This window comes from Symphalangus syndactylus, chromosome 23, assembly GCF_028878055.3.
Source record: "Symphalangus syndactylus isolate Jambi chromosome 23, NHGRI_mSymSyn1-v2.1_pri, whole genome shotgun sequence".
In the NCBI taxonomy this organism is placed as follows: Eukaryota; Metazoa; Chordata; class Mammalia; order Primates; family Hylobatidae; genus Symphalangus; species Symphalangus syndactylus.
In genome coordinates this window covers 66,991,274-67,018,774 of record NC_072445.2, presented here as the reverse complement: position 1 = coordinate 67,018,774, position 27,501 = coordinate 66,991,274, and the positions used below count along the sequence as shown (strand labels likewise).

The 27,501-nt window shown below is 44.2% G+C and overlaps 1 protein-coding gene across 3 annotated transcripts in view; it reads left to right on the top strand.

Annotated features, from left to right (window-relative positions):
- Positions 1 to 340: 340 nt before the first annotated feature.
- The window catches only part of FAM50B (family with sequence similarity 50 member B), a 40,453-nt gene continuing 13,292 nt past the window's right edge, over positions 341 to 27,501 (top strand). Inside the window, exons 1-2 of one of the 3 annotated variants that reach the window (XM_055263414.2) lie at positions 341 to 446; positions 18,284 to 19,804. In XM_055263414.2, coding sequence (XP_055119389.1) covers positions 18,307 to 19,284 — 978 coding nt within the window. In that variant the 5' untranslated portion in view covers positions 341 to 446; positions 18,284 to 18,306 and the 3' untranslated portion in view covers positions 19,285 to 19,804. Of the gene's footprint in view, positions 447 to 17,778; positions 17,981 to 18,283; positions 19,805 to 27,501 lie in introns of those variants that run through there. The other 2 variants (XM_055263413.2, XR_010119203.1) reach the window with 2 other exon arrangements.

The following is a 27,501-nucleotide window of genomic DNA, read 5'->3' as shown; positions in this document are numbered from 1 at the left end:
GTAGAAAATGTCACTAAGGTGTTACCATATGGAGAGGTGATGAGGAGTGTGCTGCCCAAAAAGTGGTGTTTCAGGCTCTTGTATAATCACATGAACATCTTTAATAAGATTCTGGATACAAGAATTTAAAGTAGTAATTAGTCTCAAAAAAAAAAAAAAAAAAAAAAACCAACATGGGCAAGAGCAGTTCAGGAAAACTTCATGGAAGATGAAAGAAATGGAATTTCAGTAGAGCGAACGGAGGCTGGGGGCAGGACTGAGTCAACTGGTCAACCCATATCGGCAGTTACACCTGATATCAGTTCTGATTGGCTCAGACTCCACCCTCATTGGTTAGTGCCTGCCATAGCAGTTGGTAAATGTTTTGCATATCATCCCTGCCTGTTAGAGTGAACAATATTAGCAAAGGCACTGAGAAGGAATAATCTTGGCCTGTTTATCAAACGGTAAGGAAATTAGACTGGCTTGAGTCCAGCTGGGGCAGTTGCGGGAAGTACAGCTGTTTAATTAGAGTAAAGCCAGTTGTGAAGCATGTTGAATGCCAAGCAAAGGAATTCGTACATGTTCCGGGAAGCAGTGGGGAGTAATGAACCTTTCAGTAAATAATAACCACTTTTAAAATTTTATTTTAAAAAGACTACTGCAGTAGTTGAATCAGGAGAAACTAGGAAGACCTTGTGAGAAGGTGGTTGTAATATTCCAAGTAAGAATGATCAGACATGAACTAAGAAAAGAGGAATTTGGGCTTGTGTGTGTATCACTTCCTTAACTCGAGTTTTGTATTATTAGATTATAATAGATCACGTATGGAAGACCTCTCATGCCCCACTTAAAATGTTCTCGTCCCCGCTCCTTCCAGCCACTGCTACAGTGAACAGTTTATCCAACCAGCTTCACGCAGCAGCACGCTGAGAATGCCTCTTCTCACTGCCTGTCCCTGGCTTCTCAGATGCAGTGGCTGGCTGGGGTGTCCCAGGCAACCCACTGGGCACTCACTCATACACCGCTAAAAAATGTGGGGTAACAACATCCTGTGAAGGAACCATCTTCCATTGGAGATGGGAGCTCTTGAATCAATGCTTCCCCTGTTCTCCCCACCCCACAGTTCTGAGATACACTCCAGAGACACACTTCTTTGGGGGAACCTAGGCTAAGAGACAACAGGATCCTCTAATTCTTTGGTGCCGCCATAGTGGAACCTCGCATGCTGTTCTGCCCACAGCAGGAGCATCACATCTTCATGACTCACCCCTATGTTGAATAGCTAGTATCTCCTTTGACCTTTTTAATTTTTTTTTTTTTTTTTAATCTGAGACAAAGTCTCGCTCTGTCTCACCCAGGCTGGAGTACAGTGGTGCACGATCTCGGCTCACTGCAGCCTCTGCCTCCCAGGTTCAAGCGATTCTCCTGTCTCAGCCCCCAAGTAGCTGGGACTACAGGCATGTGCCACCACACCCGACTAATTTTGTATTTTTAGTAGAGACGAGGTTTCACCATGTTGACGAGGCTAGTCTTGAACTCCTGACCTCAGGTGATTCACCCACCTCGGCCTCCCAAAGTGCTGGGATTACAGGCATGAGCCACTGCACCTGACAACATTTTTAATTTTTAAAAACAAGTTTGTAGAACTGAGTCAGTCCCATATACTCAGCAGTAGTTTCAAGCCTGTGGGTGGTAATTTAGGATACTGGAAAGAGCCGAGAATTTAGAATCATAAGATCTAGATTTGAGCCTCGCTACCAACTAGATGAGTGACCAAGGGCAAGACATACACCTCTTGGAGTCTTCAGTATCCTCGTCTGTAAGATAGGTGTAGCTACTGATCTTCACAGTGTTCTTGTATCAAGCAGGACCGTGCGTGTGTGGTGAGCATTTGCTAATTTCAGCGCTCAGCTTCCATTTTCCCTTCCTCTTGGTTATGTGATCCCAGTTTTTGTTTGGATGACTATCACGTTTCCCCAGTGCATCCTGTGTTTTACCACCATTCTCCCCTCTACCCCCAGCTTTAGGGTAGGCCCTAAATAAAATATTTTTAATCTAAAGGGACTATTCATCATTTCCCTGGCTATGATGATTTTAAAAAGCAAGAAGAAATTTACTGGCAGATCTGATCACCCTTCTGAGAGAGTAATCAAGTAAGACAGCATGTAGCCCCCTGGAAATTGCTGGAAATCATCATGTGGCCCTAAGGAGTGCCAGCCTAACAATGAAGCAGAAAGAGGGATGGTGAAATTACTGAACTTTTGAGTCAAGTCACATCCAAAGCCCATGTGACCTCTGATCTTTTCAGATAAATAAGTTATTAAATATTTTATTTAAACCAATGTAAGTCAGGCTTTCTCTTATCAGGGACAGACTCTCAACTGATAGAGTATACAAGCAAGCTTTGTAACTTGCAAATGAATATAAAACATTTTTAAAATTATTTTTCCACGATGAATTAGCAAGAATACCTATGACCCATGGGGCAGGTTGAGAAAAATTTCTTAGCTTTTATTTTAATTTAGTACTCTATTTTGGAAAAAATTGGTACCGACTGACAATATGTTCAGAACTAGAGCCCAACAAGAATAACTACATACGTAAAAAGAAACAGGCATTTTAAAACCTATAAAACTGAGTTGTGTGTGACACTGAGTGAGAATATGATATATTCTTATATTCAAATATGTATGAAATTCATATATGTATAAAATTCACAAGTCATAAAAGTAAAGACTGTCAGATTTGGCTACATAAAAATAAAAATACAAAAATACAAAAAATACAAAAACTGATATATGGCAAAAAAAAAAAAAAAGAAAAGAAAAAAGAACCCATAGAGTTAAAATGTAAGTAACGGAGAGGGAAATCTTTGGAGCTTATACGAAAGATCAGTGGATAGCCTCAACATACAGAAAGTTCTTATAAATCAATAAGAAAACAATTGGTAAAAGATTTGATCATACAATTTGAAGAACATATTAAAAGATGCTAAAGTTAAAATCAAAGTCAAGGGCTATCAGGTTTAAAAAGGTTACTGATAATTATATACATTAAGTTCTAGGCACTATAAGAATTATCTCACAGAGATGCATATATAAGAATGATCATTATAGAGTTAAAAAATAACGTATGTTTAACAATAAAAAACTGGTAAAATATATTTTGGTATAGTCTTATATTAAAATATATGTTGGAACCATTAAAAAAGATTAGATAGGCCTTTTAGTGTTACCATGGAAAGAAATATGCTATATTGTTTGAGGATGTTAAACCACATAGAGAATGATCCCATTTGTATTAAAATATACATTAACATATGCATTAAAAGTCTGAAGGCAAATGCCAACAATAATGGTTATCCTTCAGGTGTAGAATTGCATAGAGGCCGTTTTATGTAAAGCTTTCACAAAATTCAAGCAGTACAAAAATATTTTTATTTTAAAATAAATAGGTGAGCAGATATCAGAGAAATTCAGGTTGGGTAATCTGTGGCCCCCTTGATGGTAGAATGTGTTCCTCTTGTCCTGGGTTTCTGCATGTCAGTGAAGTGCCCAGCAGGTGACAGTCCTGTTGTGTTAGGGAAGGGTGGAAAGAAGGAGGAGGAGGAGCATGAGAGAAGAAAATATTTTCCCCCAACCAGGAAACTAGAAATGGAGAAATTTCACAGGGAGCTTCAGGGGAGCATAAGGGGTTGCATTTCTAGCATTCACTGTCCTAGAGTTGGCTCCTCGAAGCCTGTGCAGTTGCCATTGCTGTTTTGCCAGGTTCTGTCTGTAAGTCCCAGTGACCGCCTCCTTCCCCACTATTGCCCAACCCAGGGTTTCTTGTAACTGATCTCATCCCTCCTCTGCCCTTTGGACTTGACTTTGGACTAATTTGACAACGCATCAGCCAGCCCCATTACGAACAGCTGAAGTCTGATGTGATCCATGAGTTAGGGCCTTTGCTGAGTTGGCGTCTCTCCACTTCCACCCCCGCCACAAGAAACTGGGGTTTGGAGTCTCTAGATAAGTCACAGGAGGAACGACACAAACAAGCTTTGGGCTCCCTTGTTTCATGTCCTGTTATCAACTTAGATGAGTCATGAGAAGGTTCTCTTGGTTGAATCCTAGCCTTGCACAACTCAAAAGGATCAGAAATTCTCAGCGTGTAATTTTTCAGATAAAAAATGAAGCTTAGAAAACTTACGTAACTTCCTCTAAGCCCATAACAAATTTGCAGTAATGCCAACATTAGAACCCAATTCTCCCGACACTGTGGACTCCCGACCTCACGCGGGACTATTTCCACTCTGTATGCCATGTCTTTGGCTGCCGCATTTCCAGCTGCAGGATTCCAAAGCTTCAGGGATGTGTGAAGAGTGAACTTTGATACCTTCACTCAAAATACAGAATTGAAAGTGAAAATGTAGCACTGAATGCTTTTAGTGTAATGCCTAGTGTTGTCAGTGTCAGTAGTATCACAGTGTCATATTATCAATGTGATATTTGTTCGTTCATCTATTCATTCATTCATCAAACATTTCTGAGCATGTACATCATGCCAGACCCTGCAGCAGAAAAAAATAAAACCACACAGCAGTAGCAAAGGGGCCATATAACCCAGCAATAATTTTAAGCCTTACATCCTTATTCAGTCAGTCTGGTCCTGTCCCCTAGACCCCTGGCCTTTGGTCTTGGCAATCCTTGTATAGAGAATTGCTGCATCATTGCAAAATACTCAGTTTACTGAAGACCCTCTAGCAATATTCAGTTGCAGTCAACTCTTTTAGGCAAACCCTGTGAATATGGTAGCTGTGTATGGTGGTTGCACGGACGATCTCAAGGATAAAATGCAGGAAGCTTTCACCTTTTACGTTTCATCTGCCCCTGGAATCTCAGTATCCTTAGCATCACTCACAGTAAGTTCTTCCAGGGAAAACAGTATGCACCATCTAGCAGACACCAAGACCCAATCTTAATACCTAGAACAATTATAGATAATCCCACTGGCTCAGTCAAGATCCAGCAAGTTAATTTTGGTTACAAAGAAAACATGGCTGTGTGTTAGTAGACTCTCAAACTATTACATCTTAGGAACAGTGTGTCTGAAAATGGACTTTCTTTGTATCAGAATGGCCATCTGTACATGTCTTGAGGAAGCATTTGGGGAAGCCCCAAGGCACAATGCCATTGGTGTCAAGATCACTGACACCATTGACAGCCAGTTATATGGCACATGTGGCCCAAAATGTGCCAAGGAGCCTGAGTCTACTGAAGGACACTATGTATTGAAGCCAACGAGAGAGGGAGGCATGCTACAGTCCCTGAGATCACCTTCAGCACTCTGAAGGGTAATAATCCTCTGCCTCCACCATAGATTTGCATTATCAAGAGAAGATACAGGCTTCGTGCAGGCTTTTGGAAAATCTGGGTGACAGACTAGTCACTTAAAAAAGGAATGTTGAAGTCCAACATTTAGATGGAAGGAAAAGGATACTAAACCTCACATCTTATATAAAAATTAACTCAAACTGGACCACAGATCTAAATGGAAAATGTAAACTATAAAACTTTTGGAAGAAATCATCAGAGAAAATGTTTGTGGCCTTGGTTTAGGCAAAGAATTCCTACATAAGATATCAAAAGCATGATCCATAAATGAGCAACTGATAAAATGAAGTTCATCAAAATTAAAAATTTTACTCTGCAAAAGACAAGAGAATAAAAAGAGAAGTTAGATTGGTAGAAATTGTTACAAATCACATGCCTGATGAAAGACTTGTACTCAGAATACAATACAAACTCTCAAAACTCAATAGTAAGAGAATAACCCAATTAGAAAATGAACAAAAGATCTGAACAGACATTTTACTAAAGAAGATGTATGATAGCAAGTAAGCACGTGAAAAAATGCTCAACATCATTTGCCACTTGGTAAATGCAAATTAAAACCACAATGGGATGCCACTACATACCTGTTAAGTAGAATGCCAAAATATAAAAAAATAAAAACCCATAATATCCAACGTCTTAGTCCATTTTATGTTGCTATAATAAAATACCAGAGACTGGGTAATTTATAAAGAAAGAAATTTATTTCTTACAATTCTGGAGGATGGGAAGTCTAAGAGCATGGCACTGGCATGTGGTGAGGGCCTTCGTGCTGCATCACAAGATGGCAGAAGACATCATAGAGAGGGGCCCACAAGAGAGAGCTCAACTGGCTTTTATAACAGACCCTCCCTCGTGATAACTAACCAACTCCCATGATAACCCGTTAATCCATTAGCCCGTTAATCAATTAATCCATGAAATGATTAATCCATTCATGACAGCAGAGCCCTCATGACCCAATCACTTCTCAAAGGTTCCACCTCTCAACATTGCCACACTGGGGACCAAGTTTCCAACACATGAACTTTTAGAGGACTTTAAAACCATAGCACTAAGTGCTGACAAGAATGCAGAGGAACTGGAACTCTCATATATTTCTGAGAATGACAACTGATACAGTCCCTGTAGAAAACAGTTTAGTAGATTTTACTAAGTTAAACAAAGACTTACCATATAACCTAGCAATCCTATGCATAGGTATAGAAATAAAAACAAGCTGGACTGGGCCTGGTAGCGCATGCCTATAATAACAGTGCTTTGGGAGGCCAAGGCAGGAGGATTACTTCAGGCCAGGAGTTTGAGGTTGCAGTGAGCTATGATTGCACCACTCCCCTCCAGCCTGGGCAATAGAGCAAGACCCCATCTTTTTTAAGAAAACTAAAAAAAAAGAAAAACTGGAAAGAATGTCCTTCAAGAAGTTAGGGAATAAACTGTGGTGCTTCCATGCAATCGAATACTCCTCAGCAACAAAAAGGAATGAACTGGCCGGGCGTGGTGGCTCACTCCTGTAATCCCAGCACTTTGGGAGGCCAAGGCAGGCAGATCACCTGAGGTCAGGAGTTTCAGACTAGCTGGACAACATGGTGAAACTGTACTAAAAATATAAAAATGGGCCAGGCACGGTGGCTCACACCTGTAATCCCAGCACTTTGGGAGGCCAAGGCAGGCAGATCATGAGGTCAGGAGATCAAGACCATCCTGGTCAATATGGTGAAACCCTGTCTCTACTAAAATACAAAAAATTAGCAGGCATGGTGGTGGGTGCCTGTAATCCCAGCTACTTGGGAGGCTGAGGCACAAGAATTGCTTGAACCTGGGAGATAGAGGTTGTAGTGAGCTGAGATCACACCACTGCACTCCAGCCTGGGTGACAGAGCAAGACTCCATCTCAAAAAAAAAAAAAAAAAAAAAAGGAATGAAGGAATGAACTACTGATACATGCAACAGCATGGATAACAATCAAATGCATTATACTGGAGTGAAATAACTGACTTAAAATTTACATATTGTATGATTCCATGATGTGACATTCTGGAAAAGGCAAAAAATATAGGTATGCATCAGAGTCAGTTTGTGTTGCTATAAATACCTGAGATCAGGTGATTTATAAAGAAAAGGGGTCTATTTGGTTCACAGTTCCACAAGCTGTATAAGACGCATGGCATGAGCATCTGCTTCTGGGGAAGCCTCAGGCTGCTTCCACTCAAGCAGAAGGCAAAAGGGAGCTGGTATGTGCAGAGGTCACATGGTGAGGGGGGACGCAAAAGGAGAGAGGGGGAGCTGCCAGTCTCTTTTTAACAACCAGCTTTCTCAGAAGCTAACAGATCAAGAGCTCACTCACCTCCTCCGCCAGGAAAAACATTCATCTATTCATGATGGATCCACCCCCACAGTCCAAACATCTCCCACTAGGTTCCTCCTCCCACATTGGGATCCAATGTCAACATGACGTTTGGAGGGTCAAATATCCAAACTAGCGGTGTGGAAAGTGGATCAGTGGTTGCCAGGGGTAGCGATGGGGAAAGAGTGTGACTCAGGGATAATACAAGGAGTTTTCTGGGATGGCAGAACCATTCTGTTCCAGCTTGCAGTGGGGATCACATGATTTTGTGTGTGTCAAAACTCATAGAACTGTATACCAAAAACATTGCTATATTTTGCTATATTTCAATTTTGTTAAAATATTCTGTGAAGAGTATTTCATGGCAAGACTTCAGCAATACCTCACATATACTCCCATAGGAGAGCAACAGCAGTCATCAATAAATCATCCTCCCTCCCTCCCATACCCCAGGTTAAACTATTAATATCAACCAAGACACTGGGGACGTGTTAGCCAGGAAGTCATATGCCAAGAGTTTCTTCTGAATAAACGGCAACACAACAAAAACATAGGGCCGGGAGCGGTGGCTCAAGCCTGTAATCCCTGCACTTTGGGATGCCAAGGTGGGTGGATCAGGAGTTTGAGACCATTTGAGACCAGCCTGGCCAACATGATGAAACCCCATCTTTTTTTTTTTTTTTTTTTTTTTTTTTGAGACGGAGTCTTGCTCTGTCACCCAGGCTGGAATGCAGTGGCCAACATGATGAAAGCTCATCTTTATATTTTTTTTATTTTATTTTATTTTTGAGATGGAGTCTTACTCTGTCGCCCAGGCTGGAGTGCAGTGGTGCTATCTCAGCTCACTGTAACCTCTGCCTCCTGAGTTCATGCCATTCTCCTGCCTCAGCCTCCTGAGTAGCTGGGACTACAGGTGCCCACCACCAGGCCCAGCTAATTTTTTTTGTATTTTTTAGTAGAGACAGGGTTTCACCGTGTTAGCCAGGATGGTCTCGATCTCCTGACCTCATGATCCGCCCGCCTCAGCCTCCCAAAGTGCCGGGATTACAGGCCTGAGCCACCGCGACTGGCCAAAACCCCGTCTTTATTAAAAATACAAAAAATTAGCTGGGCATGGTGAGGGGTGCCTGTAATCCCAGCTACCCGGGAGACTGAAGCAGGAAAATCGCTCGAACCCGAGAGGCGGAGGTTGCAGTGAGCCGAGATCGCGCCACTGCACTCCAGCCTGGGCAACAAGAGTAAATCTCCTTCTCAAAAAAAAACACAAAAAAACAACAACATAGCATATAGCCAGGGCTGTGGAGTAGCGGCATGTAACAGTCATAGAGTCCAGGATCTAACCAGCTGGTGTGTTGCACCTGCCCCGCTTCCAACGAACGGAGCCGAGCACCACTCAAAGGCCGGAACATGTTCTTTGGACCTTAGCAGGCAGAATGCCCCACGCTGGAGCATCAGCAGATGAGCTCACAGGGTGCAGTGGGTGCTTCTGAAGCTCGGGTTAACTGGAATAAAGAACGGATTTTCTGCCATGTGTGCCCTGAACAGCACCTTTGAAATCAAAGTGAAAGATGAGCATGATTTAGACCTTGCCAGAAATTACAGGTGTCCAGGCATTTGTCAATACTTACACAACAATATACCAAAAACAGCAAATGATGCTGCTGTATGTACATTTAAAAATAAATGAAAAAAAGCGTTAGGGTAAAGCCTAGCTCAAAGTGTAACTAGGGATAAATGTTAAGCAACCAGCTCATGTCTTTTTATTTATTTGGCCCCACATTAAAGCAATGAATGGCAAGAATATATACCACAAAGTTGTTTCTTCTTTTATTTCTTACCACAATCAATGGTGCTTCTAACAGAAAATACAAGTCTGCACATAGTTAAAAGATGGAGGGGGTGGGCCATAGGTCCAACCTGTTAGGAGCCGCAACAGGAGTTGTCCTGTTTATACATTGCACAACTGTCCTGTCACTGGGGCAGTATCTTCCATGTTTACAAGCTGTTTAAAGAATAAACCCTAACAGTGATGAGCCAAGTAAAATACAGACTGGCAACCACAGATGATAACGCAACTCCCCTGGGGCTGGCGAGTCCCTGGAGGATCACGATAGCTCTGGGAAAATTATTAAGTGGTCTGGTTTTCCATGAAGCTGGGGGTGTGAATGGGTTTATCAAAAGCTCCAGGGTGCTCCAGGGTGGTGGTTCCCTGGGCAGGTAGTCACAGTCACAGGGGAGACCTTAGGGTGTGTTCTCTACAAAAGGGCTGAAAGTGAAGGGAACAAATGTACATAGAGTCAAACAGCACATTCTATCTCTGTTTATTGTTATAATGTTGTCAGAGACAACATAAATAACTGATGAACATGTTAACACCATAAATGAGATAACAGGCAGCACCTCTCTGATTTGTTTTGTCTTCAGGGTTCCCCAAGAGTGCTTGGTCCTTCACTTGCTTACGCAAAGTCAATGCTAGATTCAGGTATTTTCTGAAGCACTTTCCTATGTTAGAATTTCAATTCCTGAACTTATTAGATAATTGTTCATCATCCGCTTCAAGTGTCAAGAAGTTATCTCAGGGTGGCCTCCCTCTACCAGTCTCATTATCCAGGAATCCTGCAGCAGTCATCCTGGAAAGCAGCTCCAGGAACAGCCTTGCCTGCTGCAAGCCCGGCTGTCCCTCGGCCTGCTGGCTTCTGTGACACTCGTGATGATGTTCTGCCAGGTGCTCAGTGTTGGCTGTGAGCCGTGTGCACTGTGGCCATCCCTGAGCCCAGTCAAAGGTCCAGCAGAGCAGCAGCTGCTGCCCCAGCAGAGGAGCGCTTCACCCAGGATCATTCCAAGTTGGGAGGAAAATAAAAGTTTCAAGGCAATCATCGATCCCACCATTGTTCCCCTCCCAGGACCTGAACCACCTGCTTTCAGTTTGACGAAGGAAAAAGAGCACAGAGGTGTTTAGATACCAATCATCTTTGCCAAGGACAGTATTGAAAACAAGAGGAGGGGACTGCCAGAGAGCCAGAGTTGGCTTCAACACACGTTTTTCAATTGCCTCCATGGGCTGCAGCTGTGAAATGTAGTGTGAGAAGCCACATCCGTAGCACTTTCCAAAAAAAGAAGGGTCCCGGAAAAACTGGCCAGTGTCATACTGTAATGCTTTCTACATGTTTCCACATAAAACAACACTTTCATCTTCTACGTTCCTTTAAGAGGACGGTGGGAGGGGGGACATTCCTGATACATTTAGTACATGTGCTATTCTAGGCAGGCTTCTGACTTTTTCTCAGACCCTTTCCTATGCAGGCATGAACTCCTAGCCACTCTCCTCAGCCCCTGCCTTCTGTCATGCCCCTCTTTTCCCTGGTAAAAATTCTAAAAGCTATCCCTCAGATGATACTTTGCCACTTCAAAACAAAAGATGTACCACCCTTTGAAAGAGCACCAGAGCTTCTCTCCGTAGCTGCCCTTCTCCTAGAAGGTGCCTGTGGGATACTAGCTACCTTCACCCGGCTGTAGTAAGCCCCGTACTGGTGAAAACACCCCATAATTTTATTTTTGAGAAAATTGTAAAAGACATAAAAGCATACTATGAAAATAACATTTGCCGTAAGTTTCTAAAAAATACTTTTCATTAAGTGAAGGACTCTAGTTTGCAATTAATATTTTATCTGCAGGGATTGAGATGTTATTAGTGTGGTAAGTTATACACACACAGATTCTAGTGTTGTGCTACCTTTGAGAAAGGCCTATTTTGTCCGTTTTCATGTATGTATTCATAAACTGCTGAATTCCATTTGTTAATATTTTGTTTGGGCATTTTGCCGTTCTATTTATAATTAGGATTGGCGTGTACTGTAATTTCTTGCATTTTTCCTATCTGGCTTAGAAATTGACAACATCCATAAATACCCTCTTCTTCAAATGACCTGGCCAGACATTTCAATCTATCATAAGAAAAATTAAATCTTCATCCACCAAAACAAAAAGTCAGTAGACAAAATTTAAAATTGATTAGTCACAAAATAGCAATGTAAGAATTATTAGAAAATAAGGAGGTAAATACCAGAAGAAGCAACTGAAAGGACTGGAGGTGGTTGCCTCCAGGGAAGAGAAAAATAGACAGGAAACTGCTTGCTTTTTTGTTTGTGAAAATAACCCTTTCAGGATTACTTTTCTTTTTAAACCAAGAATATAAAACCATGTTCCATTCTTTTAAACCGTTTTATCAAACATGTATTACTTTGATACAAATGAAAGAAAAAAATGAGGTCTTACAGCTCAGAGACATTTATGGTGCAGAATTTATTTTGAAATTGTGACATCTCTTAGGTTTCATTTCTCTCTCCCGTGGTGTGCATTTCTCCCCCCAGGGAACACATATAGAAGTCATAGGTTTCTTGTTCAAGCTTTTCCCTTCTAGTATATTTTGTACTTCCCTGTCTCTGAACACGTGAGGGTTCTTCCCCTTACACCTACCTGATTGCATGCCAAAATATTGGCTTTCCACCAGCAAAGATTGGAAGACATTTTTAAACCCTTTATTAGAAAGCATGCAATAATATTATTTAGATATCCTTTGAAGGACTTCTGGTCTGGTGGCGGAATTCTGAATTCATGCACTAGTTCTTTTTTGGCACCTGGTTGATGTGAGGTGTTGTGGCTTTGCTTTGACAACTGGTTCAGGATACCCTGGTGGTGTTGGAGGGATCATTGAGTGGAGACGCTATCGGGGCACACCCTACACCCAGGCCAGGCCCACCATCAGCTGTTTCATTTCAAGGCTGACTCTGGAGAGGACAGTATATCTGCCACTTGTAGGATAATCCGTTTAAAAGAGAATTCAGATTGGTGGAAAGTAACATGAAAACCGATCATGACAAAAGGTGTTATTTGGGAGAGTCTGTTATTGTTGCTTGTATTGAAAACTAAGTTCTTTTTCTCCTGTTAAAATAGTTTTAGTTTTGCGAGATTTTTAAAACACTGATGCTGTTTGCATATTTTACTTTGTGACTAAGCCTGGAGGAGGGCACATTTTTTTCTAAATTAGTTTGTGTATTTAATCGGCATTTCTGAGTCACTAGAACAGAATGCTGCTCCCTCCCCTCTGTTGTATTATTGCTATTGATACTTTTATTTATTTATTTATTTATTTATTTATTTATTTATTACAATAGAATGTACCACATTTATTTAAATCAATGACTACGATGATTATATAAAAACAAGAAGAATACCAGGCGCGGTGGCTCACGCCTGTAATCCCTGCACTTTGGGAGGCCGAGGAAGACAGATCACCTGAGGTCAGGAGTTTGAGACCAGCCTGACCAACATGGCGAAACCCCATCTCTACTAAAATACAAAAATTAGCCGGGCATGGTGGTGGGCGCCTGTAATCCCAACTACTCGGGAGGCTGAGGCAGGAGAATCACTTGAACCCGGGAGGCAGAGGTTGCAGTGAGCCGAGATCACGCCATTGCACTACTCCAGCCTGGGAGACAGAGCGAGACTCCGTCTCAAAAAAAAAAAAAAAAAAAAAAAAATACTTAAATGGAAAAAAAGTCATCAAATGGGATGCAAAGTTTGATTAAAATTGCTAAATATATACAGATCTATGTGCACACAAAATATTGGAACGGAACTCGCAAACATTAATAGTTATGTTACTTACGTGTTCATGTTGAGTGAACTTTATTTACATTTCTTTTCAAACTTTTCTGTAATATGCCTGTTTCCTCCTTTATGACAAAACCTATTGGAAAAACAAACCACAATGTCTGAATCAGGGAAGAATAACTAGAACAATCATTCTCTTTTGTTCTATTCTTCTTTCTTAAAGTTTCACCATTTGTGTGGGCTCAGGTCCTCAGCCTCATTTTGTTGATAAAATTTAAGAGCTTAAAGCAGTAGCTTTTAGTTTGGTGGGTACTTTTCACTGAGAATTAAGGCTGAAAGAGGAAGTTACCATCTTGGAACTTAGGGGAAAATTCTAAAGAACAGTATATCAGACTTGTAGGATACATCTCCTTCTTTCTAGTTGTTTTTCTTGTTAAACTTTTCTGAGAATTTGAGGCTCAACCTTTTAATTCTGGGAGCTGGCTATAGTATTTGGAGGCCGTGACTGAGTTCAGGAGGTGGATGCTGGATAATGGGAGGGTGGACGATAAGGTTTAGGGATGATATTGACATTCAAGTTCTGATTCGATTAGAGGAAGAGTGAATATAGTATTTGTGGCCAAACTGTAGTCGATTGAATTAAAGTTTAGTAGGTTGGATCATTTAACTGAAAAAAAAGAGGTGGAGAGGCTATCTTATTTATGTTAAGTGTAATAAAGGTAATTATATGGGAAACCTGAGAGAGGAGACTATTGGTAACTTTGTCCATCTGCGGGTGGTGATGGTGATGGTGGGTGCTCGAGGCTTCCTTTTGGAGATGACATTTGTGCTCATCTTCAGGGATAGCACAGCGAAGGGCAGGACTTTCTAGACAGAGTATGTCCAAAGGTAACAGTTATGAAAGGGCAACTTTTTTTTTTAGATGAAGTCTTGCTGGGTCACCAGGCTGGAGTAGAGTGGCGCGATCTTGGCTCATTGCAACCTCCACCTCCTGGGTTGAAGCAATTCTCCTGCCTCAGCCTCCCGAGTAGCTGGGACTACAAGGCATGCACCGGCACGCCCACCTAATTTTTTTTTTTTCACCATGTTGGCCAGGATGGTCTCGATCTCTTGACCTCGTGATCCACCCGCCTCGGCCTCCCAAAGTGCTGGGATTACAGGCGTGAGCCACTGCACCTGGCCTGAAATGGCATCTTCTATTCAGGCGCAGTGAAAAAGCTGGGTGAGTGCCGCATGGGTCCACCTATTAGAGAGCTTAGAGGACAAACAAAGAGATTCTGATGTGGCTCTTACAAGGGAAGTTGGAGTTTTTCAAGTAGGAGAGTAATGTTATCAGATTCATTTTTTATGAAGATCTCTGAGGATATTGTATAGAAGTTAGACAAGAACAAGAATACAGGCATACCTTGGAGATACTGTAGGTTCAGTTCCAGACCACCACAAAGACAGTCACACAAATTTTTTAATTTTCTAGTGCATATAAAAGTTATGTTTATACTACACTATAGTCTAGTAAGTGTGCAGTAGCATTTTGTCTAAGAAAATAATGTGCATAATTTCATTAAAAATACCTAATTGCTAAATAATGCTAATGATCCTCTGAGCACTCAGTGAGCTGTGCCCTATTTGCTGGTGGAGGGTCTTACCTCAGTGTTGAGGCTGCTGACTGATCAGGGTGGTGGTTGCCAAAGGCTGGGCCTGTGGCAGTTTCTTAAATCAATATTGAGTTTGCCACATTGATTGATTCTTCCTTTCATGAAAGATTTCTTTGTAACATGTAATGCTGTTTGAATCAACTTCTTCCAAACTTCTGTTAATGTTGATATTTTACCTCCTCCCAAAAACTGTGAATGTCCTTCATGGCACCTACAGTGGTGAATGCCTTCCAGAAAAATTTCAATTTACTTTGCCCAGGTTCATCAGAGAAATCATTATCTACAGCAGCTATAACCTTTGGAAATGTATTTCTTAAATAACAAGACTTAAAAGTCAAAATTACTCCTTGATCCATGAGTTGCAGAATGGATGTTGTGTTAGCGAGCATGAAATCAACTTTAATCTCCTTGAGCATCTCCATCAAGCTCTTAGGTGACCAAGTGCATTGTTAATGAGTAGTAATATCTTGAAAGGAATCATCAGAGCAGTAACTCTCAACACTGGGCTTAAAAATATTCAGTAAACCACGCTGTAAACAGATGTGCTGTCCTCCAGGCTTTGTTGTTCCATTTACAGAGCACCGGCAGAGTAGACTTAGCATAATTCTTAAGGGCGCTAAGATTTTCAGAATGGTAAATGAGCATTGGCTTCAACTGAAAGTCTCCAGCTACACTAGCCCCTAGCAAGAGAGTCAACCTGTCCTTTGAAGCTACGAAGCCAGGCATTGACTTCTCCTCTCTAGATATAAAAGTCCTAAATGGCATCTTCTTCCGATAGAAGGCTATTTTGTCTACATTGAACATTTATTGTTTAGGGTAGCCTCCTTCATCAGTGCTCTTAGCTAGATCTTCTGGATAACTTGCTGCAGCTTCTCTATCACACTTGCTGCTTCACCTTGCACTTTATGTTATAGAGATGACTTCTTTCGTCAACTTCATGAACCAACCTCTGCTACCTGCAGACTTTTCTTCTCAAGCTTCCTCACCTCTCTCAGCTTCGCAGAATTGAAGAGACTTAGGGCCTTGCCCTGGATTAGGCTTTGGTTTAAGGGAATGTTGTGGCTGGTTTGATCTTCTATCCGGACCACTAGAACTTTCTCCACATGAGCAATAAGGCTGTTTTGCTTTCTTATTATTCATATGTTTACCACAAAAGTGCTTTTAGTTTCCTTCAAGATTGTTTTCCTTTGCATTCACAGCTTAGCTAACTGTTTGGCAAAAGAGGCCCAGCTTTTGGCCTATCCTGGCTTTTGACATACTTTCCTCACTGAGCTGAATCATTTCTAGCCTTTGATTTAAAGTGAGAGACGTGTGACAATTCTTTTCACTTGAACACTTAGAGGCCATTGTAGGGTTATTAATTAGCCTAATTTCAATATTGTTGTGTCTCAGGGACTAGGGAAGACTGGGCACAGGAAGAGAGGTGAAGGAACAGCCGGTCAGTGGAGCAGCCAGAACATACATAACATTTATCAGTTAAATCAATAAATGTCTTTGTCTTCTATTGCACACTTCGGAGTGCCCCCAATTACGATAACCTCACAGAACAACGATCACAGATCGCCATAGCAGATATCATAATGAAAAAGTCTGAAATATTGCAAGAATTACCAACATGTGACACAGGAACACGAAGTGAGCACATGCTGTTGGAAAAATGGAGCCAGTAGGCGCTTGATGCTGCATTGCCACAAATCTTCAATTTGTAAAAACAAAAACAAAACACACAGTATCCCAGAGCTCAATAAAATAAGATATTCTTGTATTCTGGTGATGGGGCAACAATGAGAAGGCCTTAAATAAAAAAAAAAAAAAAATGTTAATTTTCTAGATTAAGGCAAGTGGTGGGGAATGGGAGAAAAAGGAAAGTGTGAAAGCCTCTTCTGTAACTGATTACATGTGGAGGAACGTCATTCCAGGAAAAGGCCTAGGTTTCTGGCTTGGACGATTTGATGAGTGCTCACACCCTGCTGTTCTCCTCTGGACATGTGGGTGCCATATGTAATTATCATATGATTCACGCTTCTTGGTAAGGTTATGCTCACAGGCACTGTTGCTCTTAGACGGGAGGAGGCTGAACCGCAGTATATATTTCACAACCAGCTTTTCTAAACTAGGTCCCAGGAAGCACTGGTTTCAGCGAGTGTTGCCAGATCTCCTGCAGGGGAGAAACGGTCACGAAACATGAACTGGTCTGCCCTGCTCTTGGAGAGTTCCAGTGGAAACTGGCATGTTAAAGGCTCACAGTAAAGACACCGCTATACTCTAACTCAGTTTCCCATGGTTATTGGCGCTTAGAACCCGGGGGAAACTGCTGTATAGAAGAGGTCAAACCAGCTGAGTGCAGGTTTTGTCACGAAACTGGGGGGCGAGTAGGGTTCTATTATCAAAGAATGGTTGTTGTGTTGGGGCCATAAGAAAGAATTACAAGCAGTGGTGCGCAGGTCATGTTCACGAGATGCCACAGCGCGGTAGCATCAGAGGCGGCAGGAGGAGGGTTGGAAAGCAGGGCTGCAGCCTTGTGGGGCGGTTGCAAGGCTCTCTGGGAGGCCACAGCAGCTTGCGCTGTGCCCACATTGCTTCTGCGTGTTTATAACTGGGCACGAGAAGGCTCAGCACGCACGCACGGCAGATGGGGGCCCGCCCTACCCACAGCATAAAATAGGAGCCCCAGCCAGCCTCGGCTGGGCAGGGCCAGAGGCGCCTCCTCCAGGATCCTCCCCGCGCTGGCCCGCCCCACAGGAGCACCGCCCCTACCAGGAGCCTGGCGCTCTCCCCAGGGCCCGCCTCCCCGCCAGGGGGCGAGCCGCCTCCACTTCCTGTTTCCGCAGCCGCCCTACCAGGAGCCTGGCACTCTCCTCAGGGCCCGCCTCCCCGCCAGGGGGCGCACCGCCTCCACTTCCTGTGTCCACGGCTGTCGCGAGAGCCGGGGACGAGTGGGCCTCTGCTCGTGGGTGGTTCTCGTGGAGGTCAGCTCCCGCTTGTCTCCGCTCGACAGGGTGCTTGGGCAGGTAAGGGTCCGCTCAGTAGCCCAACCCTCTCTGTATGCAGCTCCCCAAATTCAGCGCTGCGCCCAGGCGTGGCAGCCACCCGTTACGTGGGGCCATTCGCATTTGCATTTATTGAGGTCAAATAAAATGCTGGAAATTGGTGCCTGGTGACACTGTCAGGTTGGTGGTTACCCCAGCAGGTTGGCCCAGCCCCGGAACGCTTCCATCACTGCCGAAAGCCCTGTGAGGAGGCGCAGAGCTGAGCATTCCCCGCCGTTGCGTGGGGCCCCCCTCTACCTGCCGCGTTTTTCCTCTTTGCTGCAGAGCCCATCGGGTAGGCGCGGGCCATGGCGCAGTACAAGGGCACCATGCGCGAGGCAGGCCGTGCCATGCACCTCCTCAAGAAGCGCGAGAAGCAGCGGGAGCAGATGGAGGTGCTGAAGCAGCGCATCGCCGAGGAGACCATCCTCAAGTCGCAGGTGGACAAGAGGTTCTCGGCGCATTACGACGCCGTGGAGGCCGAGCTGAAGTCCAGCACGGTGGGCCTGGTGACCCTGAACGACATGAAGGCCCGGCAGGAGGCCTTGGTCAGGGAGCGCGAGCGGCAGCTGGCCAAGCGCCAGCACCTGGAGGAGCAGCGGCTGCAGCAGGAGCGGCAGCGGGAGCAGGAGCAGCGGCGCGAGCGCAAGCGTAAGATCTCCTGCCTGTCCTTTGTACTAGACGACCTCGATGACCAGGCCGACGCGGCCGAGGCCAGGCGCGCCGGAAACCTGGGCAAGAACCCCGATGTGGACACCAGCTTCCTGCCAGACCGCGACCGCGAGGAGGAGGAGAATCGGCTCCGAGAGGAGCTGCGCCAAGAGTGGGAGGCGCAGCGCGAGAAAGTGAAGGACGAGGAGATGGAGGTCACCTTCAGCTACTGGGACGGCTCGGGCCACCGGCGCACGGTGCGGGTGCGCAAGGGCAACACGGTGCAGCAGTTCCTGAAGAAGGCGCTCCAGGGGCTGCGCAAGGACTTCCTGGAGCTGCGCTCCGCCGGCGTGGAGCAGCTCATGTTCATCAAGGAGGACCTCATCCTGCCGCACTACCACACCTTCTACGACTTCATCATCGCCAGGGCGAGGGGCAAGAGCGGGCCGCTCTTCAGCTTCGATGTGCACGATGACGTGCGCCTGCTCAGCGACGCCACCATGGAGAAGGACGAGTCGCACGCAGGCAAGGTGGTGCTGCGGAGCTGGTACGAGAAGAACAAGCACATCTTCCCCGCCAGCCGCTGGGAAGCCTATGACCCCGAGAAGAAGTGGGACAAGTACACCATCCGCTGACACCCGCCTGCCAGAGCGGAAACCCGGGGGGAGACACTCATTTCTAGGCCCCGTCACCAGTCACTTGATTTCGTGACCTTGATTTCTTCCCCCAAATTTAATAAAGACAGGGTTCTCATGATTCACATTGGTTGTGCTATTGCTGATGTTATGCTTTGGTTGCTTGGTTGGTCTTTTCTGAGTATTTTAGTGTTGCTACCTGGATTTGCTGCATTGCTCTGCTGAGCTGTATTGAAACCATGACTGGGCCCACTGTCAGACAGAAATTAGAATAGGAGGCACATTTGTTACCTGGTGGTTATGAGCATGGACTTGGGGGCCACAGTGACTGAGTTAGATTCCCGACGCAGCCTCCTCCTTGCTGTGTAGTTTTGGGTAAGCTTATTAAACCCCATGCCTCAGTTTGGTCACTTGTAAAAGGAAATAACAAGAGCACTTACTTTATAAGATTCATGTGAGGATTAAGAGAGTTAATATTTGTAAAACGCTTAGCACTTAATAAATGTTGTTCTTGTTATTATTATGGTTTTGGATAATTTATTTAAAGGACTGCAATGACCTAGTTCAGAACCATTTGAGGGCAAAGGTGGACCTGCCATCACTGGTCCCAGGATCAGCAGTTGCCAGCAGGAGGGGGCTCGCAAAGGTTGGGGAGCAGCCCCCCTCTAGTGGGCTCTAGCTGGGTTGTCTAGCCCAGAAGTTAGGAGGACAGTGAGCTAATGCAAATAGCCTGCAGGGTCAGTATCATTGATTTTCCTTTTGCTCCAATATGGCTCCACAGGGCACAGTTACAGATCCTGTCTTCATTGAAAATGTTTGCATTTTATTCATTGTGGATTATTTCTGTTAATTTTGATTTTTTTAAATATTGTATTCAGGCCGGGTGTGGTGGCTCATGCTTATAATCCTAGCACTTTGGGAGGCCGAGGTGGGTGGATCACCTGAGGTCAAGAGTTCGGGACCAGCCTGGCCAACATAGTGAAACCCTGTCTCTACTAAAAATACAAAAATGTGCCTGTAATCCCAGTTACTTGGGAGGCTGAGGCAGGAGAATCGCTTGAACCTGGGAGGCAGAAGTTGCAGTGAGCCGAGATGGCCCCACTTCACTCCAGACTGGGCGAAAGAGTGAAACTCCATTTCAAAAAAAAAAATTTTATATATATATATATATATGTATATTTTTATATATTTATGTATATATATAATTCAAATATTGTTTATTATTTGGTTACTGAGTATTTGGGGATCTCCTTCTCCTTAACCTTAATGCCCAAGTTGGGTGCCTCACTCACCTTACCCTGGTCCTAGCCCTGAGTATAGCAGGGACATTTCTTAGAGTTCTTGCCTCAGCCCATAAGCAAGAACTTCCACCGAATCATTAGCCTTTTAGGACAGTGGGTCCCAATGGCTGTCCCTTAGGGTCATCAGGGAAGCTTTTAAACTTCCCAATTCAAAGGTCACACCCAGAGCCAGACCTCAGGGTCAGAAGTGGACATCAGTGTTTTGAAGCTCCCCAGCTATTTGGTTGGAGAACAAATGCTCTATGGCTGCCTTTTCCACCTCTTATGAACTCCTCCCCCTGAGTTTCGGTGCAAGTAGGGTCAGGGCCCAGGACAGGCTTTTGGCTCTGAACACTTCATTAGGGTGTGAAGCAGATTCTTCCTACCTGAAGTGAGACCCTTGGACCAGCAGCATCGGCACTTGGGAGCTTGTTAGAAAAGCAGATAGAAAAGCAGAATCTCAGGCTCCACCCCAGACCTACTGAATCAATGTGTAATCCAGTAAGATCCCCAGGTGAGCCACAGGAACACGAAGGTTTCTGGAAACTGGCTGGCTGGATGTCTGCTATTTAGTCTGCCCTTCCAACATAGCAGATCAAGACCTAAACTTGAGGGTGCTGATAGTAGAACCCCACGTCTTTGGTTGCTGGTCTAAGCCATATTCTCCAATCTAGTTTTCATTTAAAAGTTAGTATGCTGCCGGGCGCGGTGGCTCACGCCTGTAAAAACCCCAGCACTTTGGGAGGCTGAGGCAAGTGGATCACCTGAGGTCAGGAGTTCAAGATCAGCCTGACCAATATGGTGAAACCCTGTCTCTAATAAAAATACAAAAAAATTAGCCGGGCACGGTGGCAGGCACCTGTAATCCCAGCTACTCAGGAGGCTGAGGCAGGAGAATCGCTTGAACCTGGGGGACGGAGGTTGCAGTGAGCTAAGATCATTGCCACTGTACTCCAGCTTGGGCTACAGAGCAAGACTTTGTCTCAAAAAAAAAGTTGGTATGCTGACTACGATCTAAATCCTGCCTTATTTCTTAATTGTTTTGGTGTTACTTAGACTTAGGTTCAACTGCACATTACAAAATACACAAAGTACCTGTAGCTTAAGCAAACCTATTTCTCTGCTTCAAAGAAGTCTAGAGGTAAGTTGGCTGTAACATCAAGGACCCAGGCTGCTTCTACCTTGTTTCATCATATGTGTCTTCCATATCCATGGTTACTTCATAATCCAAGATGGCAGCTGCAGCTTTAACCATCACATTTACATCCTGGAAAACAGAAGGTAAGGGGAGAAAGAAAGTTCAAAAGACTTAAAACAGCTGTCTCTCAAGGAAGAGTCCTATAAGACAACAAACACTGTAGTGGTTGCTGGAACTTGGTTACCTGGCCACACCTGGTAGCATGGGAAGCTGGGAGATATAGTCCTTATCTGGGAAGCCAAGTTCTATTACTATGGGAAAAAATGGAGCGCAGAAATCAGGGGATAAACACAGTTTGTGATGTAGTCTATCCCTTTCGCTACAAAAATATCCAAGTGTCTCCTTTCCCCACACATAGCACACTCAGTCCTAACGCAAAGAAGACCACCACGGGCCCAGTAGTTATACCTGGGGTGATGTACAGGCCTCTCCTTCAAGTCTGAATGTGGCTCTTTGTCATCTAGCTACTTGTAAACTAAAGAATAAGCAGTCTGTCCTCTCACATACCTGATGTGCAATGGTGAAACAAATACAAACATTAGGAAAAGGGAATGCAAAGCACCAGCAAGAGCCAGTTCTCTGGCCACTGTCAAATTCTACTGGGAGGTATTGCAAAGACTCTGTCTGCCTTGGAGGTATCATCCCTTGGTTGCCCTGGGTCCACTGTCTGGGATGAACTCCCCAGTTCATTGTCCCACATACCCTCTGGCTTTGCCTTCCTGGTCTTCCATGACCACATCCAAGCCCCATTTGGCAGAGCTACAGATCTTTTGCTGCCTGCTTCCTGCTGATGCAGATTTGGGAACCGGAGATTGCTTTCATAGGTTTTTCAGTCTAGGCTAATGGGTTTTCTTTGATAATTCAATCGTCTCAAAAACTTAGATGGATTTCTAGTCAGTTCCATGTGCAATGAATTAATCCCAGCCAAAGTTATTTTCTAGACATGATGTTAAGTGTGAAACTGTCGTTATTACTTGCTGGCTTCTGAACTCTCTCCACCCCACTCCCTAAATTTAATGAGGGATACCTTAAAACAATATGGCACCCAGCATCAATCTTATCTCCTGCCGAGGCTGTAGCTTTGAAGCCACTAATGGTAACTTCAGTTGGGCGTAATGAAGCATTTGGCTTTTTATGTCATGCAGGGCTCCAGACTTGGACTGAAGTCTGTAGGTGAGGACCCCTTGCTGGGCAAGGCTGTCTCTGCCAGCACTGCTGGCAGACAGGTTAGCTCATGCCTGCATGCGTGTCACTCAGGTCTCTGCTGAAAGCAAGGAGAAATAGCCAACACAACAACCTTCTGAAATTTTTCTAAGAATTCCCTATCATTGCAGCCATGGTGGGTACCTGGCCTGCCTTGCATGCACAGCAAGAGAGAGGGTGACCAAAGGTGCCTGGGATGAGCCAGCAGCCTCTGTCACTGATGGACCCCAGGGAAGGAAGGGGTCAAGTGCAGCCTCAGACTCCCAGGTGTGCCAGATTACTTGACATGCCATATTTCACCAGTCATCAGAGCAACCCCCTGAGATTGTTGGCACCATTTGTCTGATAAAGAAATTGAATCTCAGTGGGCCTAGGTCACTGAAACGGGGTCACACAGTGTTAGAAGTGGGAATTTGTTGTATAAAAAGAACTATATTTGGTCTTCGTCCCAGGTTCCTGGTACGGAGCTCCTAAACCCCTTGGAATTTTCCTGAGTGATAGGAGTATCTTTTGATATTCATAACAAACATCTTCCAATGACATCTGTGTTTACCCTAATGAGGTGACCTCGGGTGGGGCCCCTAGTTAGCTTCAGAATGGGGATGCTCACCAGAAGAACAGTGACTAGAGGATTGGAACTTTCAGCCCCACCCACCAACCTCCAAGACAGTTACTTTTGGGGAACTGGAGGAGGGAGTGGGAGTCTGGAGGTTACACTCTGCAAAAACTCTTTTTTTTTTTTTTTTTTGAGACGGAGTCTCACTCTGTCGCCCAGGTTGGAGTGCAGTGGCGCAATGGGGGCTCACTGCAAGCTCCATCTCCCGGGTTCATGCCATTCTCCTGCCTCAGCCTCCTGAGTAGCTGGGACTATGGGTGCCCGCCACCACACCCAGCTAATTTTTTGTATTTTTAGTAGACACAGGGTTTCACTGTGTGAGTCAGGATGGTCTCGATCTCCTGACCTCGTGATCCACCCGCCTCGGCCTCCCAAAGTGCTAGGATTACAGGTGTGAGCCACCGCGCCCAGCACACTCTTCAAAAACTCTTGAACAAGATATGATGAGCTTCTGGGTAGTGAATGCATCTTTGTGCAGGGAGGGTGGTATACCTTAACTCCACAAAGGATCAAAGCTTCTACACTCAGAACCCTTCTGGACCTTGCCCTATGCACCTCTTCATCTATATCCTTTGTAATATTCTTTAAAATAAACCAGGAAATGTAAGTTGTTTCCCTGAGTTCTGAGAGCTGCTCTAGCAAGTAGGGTCATGGAAACTCCCAATTTATAGCCAGTTGATCAGAAGCACAGGAGGCTCAGACACAATTGGTGTATGAAGCAGGGGCAGTCTTGCGAGACTGGGCCCTTAATTTGTGGGACTGAAGCCATCCTCACGGAGTTAACAGGAATTCTGGAGAGAAATATAGTTATAATAAACATTAATCAGACTGCAATTTGACCCACTTCCTTGTAACTGAAAGTCATTAGATACTGATCATGTGTATCCCCATTGTTCCTATACATATCATTTTTGACTTTAAAATCCTAAAGCATTTGTTTAAGGATTGCTTAAGATGCCTTTCAGATCCTGAATCCCAGCAAAACACCTGATGCCAACCAGTTTGGAGACTCCCACAAAGGAATGGAATCAGTATGAGAATACCATTTCTTCATTTCCCTGTCCCATAATTTCAACCTGCAGTCTTTGACCAATCAACAGTCTCCACACTTTGGCCCACCACAAAACCTTAAAAACCCTAGTCCCAAACTCCTTGGAGAGATGGATGTGAGGTTTCCTCTTTTCTATTTGTTTTCCATCCCTACAGTGAAATCTCTCTGCTGCAACCTGGTGCGTCTGCACATTGACACCACCACGCACATCAGGCAGCGGGCCTATTATGGTTACAGGATCTGATGCTAATAACAACAGGGAGGTAGTGTTAGAATTGAACTGAATTGTAGGGCACCCAGTTGGTGTCAGAGAATTGATCAGAGTAGGAAAAAACCCACACGTCTGGTGTCGTAAGTATCCTGTGTGAGAGCGCAGTCACAGTCTTTTCTCAGAGACTTGACCCCAAACCTGTTTGTCTTTAGCATCTGTGATTTGTAACTCCATGTTTATTCACCGTCGTTAAGCATGCACATTATCTAAAGATACAGTGCTACAGGCTCCTGAGAAAAGCAGCAGTCTCCTTTTCTCCTTCTCACTTCCAGTTCCCCGAAGGTAACTACTTATCAATAGATCCTCTAGAAATTTACCTCTGCATCTCTAAACAACATGTGTATCTTACTACTACTTGAGTTTTCAGTTTTAGGCATCACCTCTGTTCTTCCTATTATAGATGGTAAGAATTTAGCACTCTTTCTTCCCTCTGCTTTTTTATCAACCCTACCACACATGTGAACACTCTCCACCTCCCATCCTTCCAGGATAAGTAAAAAGCAATTTTGATTAGATCAATATTCATGTGCTTGCAATATTATGATCATGTATATTATAAACAATCTTTCGTTATTTCTGGAATTAATAATTTTATGGTTCACAGCCACTCTTATTGGTCTATTATTGGCCAACTGCACATTCTTCAGTTCGCAGAATCTTGCAAAAAAACTATAGTAGGAGTGAACATTCAACATATGGCAGGAACTATTTAAGCACTTCAACTGTATATATGTTTTTAACTTTTATTTATTTTTTAGAGACAGGGTCTCTCTCTGTCACCCAGGCTGGAAGGCAGTGGTGTGATCATGGCTCACTGCAGCCTTGACCTCTCAGGCTTAAGCCATTCTCCCATCTCATCCTTTCAAGTAGCTGGCACTACAGGTGCACGCCATCCCGCCCGTTTAATTTTTTTATTCTTTGTAAAGATGTAGAGTCTTGCCGTGTTGTCCTGGCTGGTTTTGAATGCCTGGCCTCAAGTGCTCTTCCTACCTCAGCCTCCCAAAGTGCTAGGATTACTGGTGTGAGCCACCACACCCAGCCCACTTCAACTATTTTAATAAATTTCATCCTTATTCATGTCCTATGAGACAGGTGCTTTTATTCCCACTCTACATATGAGAAAAAAAGAGGCCTAAGTAATCTCCTCAAAGTTATACAACTAGTAAAGGCAGAGCTGGGATTCAAACTGTAATACTTCACTGCTTCCATTTTTGTACACAGCCCTGAATTTTGGGGGGGTTCAACCGTTTTGGTGACCATAGGGAACTCTCTAGAATGGACGTGCTATTTTTTCTACCGGGCATACATTCTTCTAATTTTTTTTTTTTTGGAGGACCTCCACATTACCCCTACTGTTGCTCCATGTGGCTTAGGAGGTAGGGCTATTACTTCCACTTTTACTCTGTGTACCATCCTTGGGCTTAGCATCCACTTTGTCATCTTCCTGACCATTGGCTCTTTTTGTGTGTGATGCTAGGAAAGGGCACAAATCCCATCAAGAGAGCCCCACCCTCATGACCTCATCTAACCCTCAATTACCTCCCAAAGGCCCCATCTCCAAATACTATCACATAGTGGACTAGGGCTTTAACATAGGAAGTTGGTGGAAACACAATCCAGTTCATAGCACTCACTAATGGCTGCAGGGGTCATGGAGTCCACGGGAGGATTTTCAGCAAGGAGGAGGTCAGTTATCGACAGGGGGCCCCAACACCAACACCAGGCAACATTGAGCAGGGAATAGCACTGGTGAGGCATCTCACTGGGCAAAAGGGCACTTTTGGTACAGATTTGAAAAGCTATTTCTACCTTGAGTAGTTTCCAAATGGAAAAACCTGGACAAATAATGCCTGGCACCATTAGCATCTGGTGTGAGCTGACAGCTGAATGAACCAGAGAGTCCCAGGATGTGAGAGCACAAGAGGCCCTGAGAGCCATCCCCAGAGTTCCCAAATGCTGCTCTGTGGCATTTTCAAACGTCTCTAGAGAAATGAGAACCAGAAGAATGATGAGACAAGTTTTTATAAAACTAAGGGTTTTTTCCCATTTAAGGTAATAAAATTTATGTTGTGTTTTCTCATTTTTATGTCTTTTTATTTGGTACTAAAGTTTTCTGGAAATTATAGTTATTTTAGATGCTAAGCGTTTTTTCTTTAATAATTTTACTTGGCCATAGTAAAAAATGATCACCCCTGGAAGTTCCTGTTATCACTGGCATCTCGACATCTGGAAACCCCTGAATGAGTCCAGCTTTTTAATTTAACAGAATAGAAGTGAGGCCCCTGGCAGGGAAGTGTCTTGCCCAAGGTCACAAAGCTGGCTAGCAAATAAGGGCATTGGACCTGAGAACTTGATGCCCACGTTCCCTCCTGCCCTCCTCCTCTTCTCAGGGGCACTGCACTGGAACACTGGGTGTTCCTCACGTGATTGGGTGAGATTTCTGATGACCCATGAAACGCATGAGGAGAATAAAAGTCTCGTGTTGACATCAGCAACCAAGGGAGCCCATCACCTGCAGTCCTGAGGCCGCATCTGTTAAGGGGTCCTACTCTGGTCTCCTAACGCCTGCATTCACTATTGGGTACTGCTGTGTTCCCT